Source organism: Phaethon lepturus, unplaced genomic scaffold, assembly GCF_000687285.1.
Source record: "Phaethon lepturus isolate BGI_N335 unplaced genomic scaffold, ASM68728v1 scaffold42677, whole genome shotgun sequence".
NCBI lineage: Eukaryota > Metazoa > Chordata > Aves > Phaethontiformes > Phaethontidae > Phaethon > Phaethon lepturus.
This window is the reverse complement of record NW_010554831.1, coordinates 37,008-38,853: the sequence shown is the minus strand read 5'-3', so window position 1 is coordinate 38,853 and position 1,846 is coordinate 37,008. Positions and strand designations below refer to the sequence as shown.

General features: G+C 48.3%; 1 protein-coding gene across 1 annotated transcript in view; it reads left to right on the top strand.

Annotated features, from left to right (window-relative positions):
* The first annotated feature begins 483 nt into the window (after positions 1 to 483).
* TAF8 (TAF8 RNA polymerase II, TATA box binding protein (TBP)-associated factor, 43kDa) overlaps positions 484 to 1,846 on the top strand; it is a 4,227-nt gene continuing 2,864 nt past the window's right edge. The window contains exons 1-3 of the mRNA XM_010291973.1: positions 484 to 648; positions 1,353 to 1,451; positions 1,743 to 1,805. Of these exons, the coding sequence (XP_010290275.1) occupies positions 636 to 648; positions 1,353 to 1,451; positions 1,743 to 1,805 (175 nt within the window). The 5' untranslated portion in view covers positions 484 to 635. The remainder of the gene's footprint in view (positions 649 to 1,352; positions 1,452 to 1,742; positions 1,806 to 1,846) is intronic.

Here is a 1,846-nt window from a genome sequence, read left to right as displayed (position 1 = left end):
TTGGCCGGAGAAGGGGGCAGCAAGGGGGGGTGCCCGTGGGGCGGCTTTTTTTAAAGTGGTCGCGCCCCAAAGGGCGTTCTGCATGGGGTGGTGCCTGCAGCACCGTGTCTACATACATATATATGTATGTGTGTGTGTGTGTATGTATGTGTGCGTTGATGTATATAGATCTTTATGTCTGTATACGTATGTATATATGTGTGTGTGTGCATATGTACGGGTATGTATGTGTGCACGCGTGCAGTAGGGGACAGGCAGGGCCGGCCTCTGTCCCGTGAGCGCAGGCAGCACGCAGGCAGCCCTGCTTTCTTCCCTCCGTCGTGTCGCAGAGCCCAGCCCGGGGGTGACGGGGCAGGACCTGCGCCCTCGCCCTTCCCGGTGCCAGCGCCTGGGTAAGCGGAGCTCGGGCCTCGCCGCTCCCCAGGGTCTGCGGTGTGGAGATGGCTTCATTTCTCTGAGCTCTCGTTTTGGGGGGGTGTCTGTGTCCGCAGAGGTCGGGCAGCAAGCATGCAACCACGCCTGCGGACAACTACTACCTGGCTCGGAGGAGGACTCTGCAAGTGGTGGTCAGCTCCTTGCTCACCGAAGCCGGCTTCGAGAGTGCCGAAAAGGCTGCGGTGGAGACGCTGACAGAGATGTTACAGAGCTGTGAGTATCCGGCTTTGTGAGCGTCCTGCCAAGTCACACTGGTCCCTGGACTTTCTCGTTTCTCTGTTTTCAAATTGGCCTTCACGTTTTAATTTTTTTATTTTCCATTTTTATTATCTTGTTTTAATGATGCTGGCAAAAGCAGAAGGCTAGACTGGTGGCTAGAGCACAGCCTTGGAGTCACAGACTTCTGTGAGCGTGAGCTGTTTGTCCAAACTCAGAAGTACTTACTTCCCTTACTCAGTGAGCATTAGGTATCCTAATAAAAGCTCGCTGTATTGAGGTGCTGCCAGAATAAATAGAGACATAATAAAGACATTTGGTTAGTTAAGGCTGTAGAAGTTCCTGTGTTTGGCAGCTCTGCTCCTACTCTTCTGGGTGATGTGCCTAGGATCTCAGGTTACATATTTTTCTGAAATCAAGAGGTGATTAGGTTTTGTATTTTTTGATGCTTGTGATGCAGATTTGCCTTTTGCATTTGTGGAAGATATCTGATTCTCTGATATTTAGTGTCTCCATACTTTGCACATGCTTTAATTTTAAATATGCAGGCTATAAGACACTGAATTCTGGGAGCTACTTTTCATTCCTTGCTAAATTTACTAAAAATTCACATCTTTGAAGCTAAGGTTGGGCTCATACAAATGTGTCGTCACTGTCTGGATCAAATACGTGGTTGTGGACTTTTTTTACCCCCCCCCCAGATATTTCTGAAATTGGAAGGAGCGCGAAGTCCTACTGTGAACATACAGCCAGAACACAGCCTACGCTCTCTGATATAGTGGTTACTCTAGTGGAAATGGGTGAGTAGCTGACTGGTCCCACTAATTCCAGCTGCCTGCATTGCAGAAGATTTGGGTGTGCTGCGTTGGTAGGAAAACCTGTGCCCCATGTTTCTGGTGTTTGTGTGATGCCCACTGTTCTCAGCACTCAGATATCACTGCTACAGATGCATTATGTACACATACAGAGTGCTTGATTTTCTTTCTCATGTTATTTGGAGCCCTTGGAAAAATTCTGGAGAAGCCTAAGAGAGAGGATTTTTGACAGGATAAACTCTTGGTGTGATTTCTGTTTCCTCTTTTGTATTTCAGGGTTCAATGTTGAAACGCTTCCTGCATATGCCAAGCGCTCCCAGAGGATGGTCATCACTGCCCGTATGTGGGAAATCCTTTCTCTTCTTATGCAGGAAATTGGA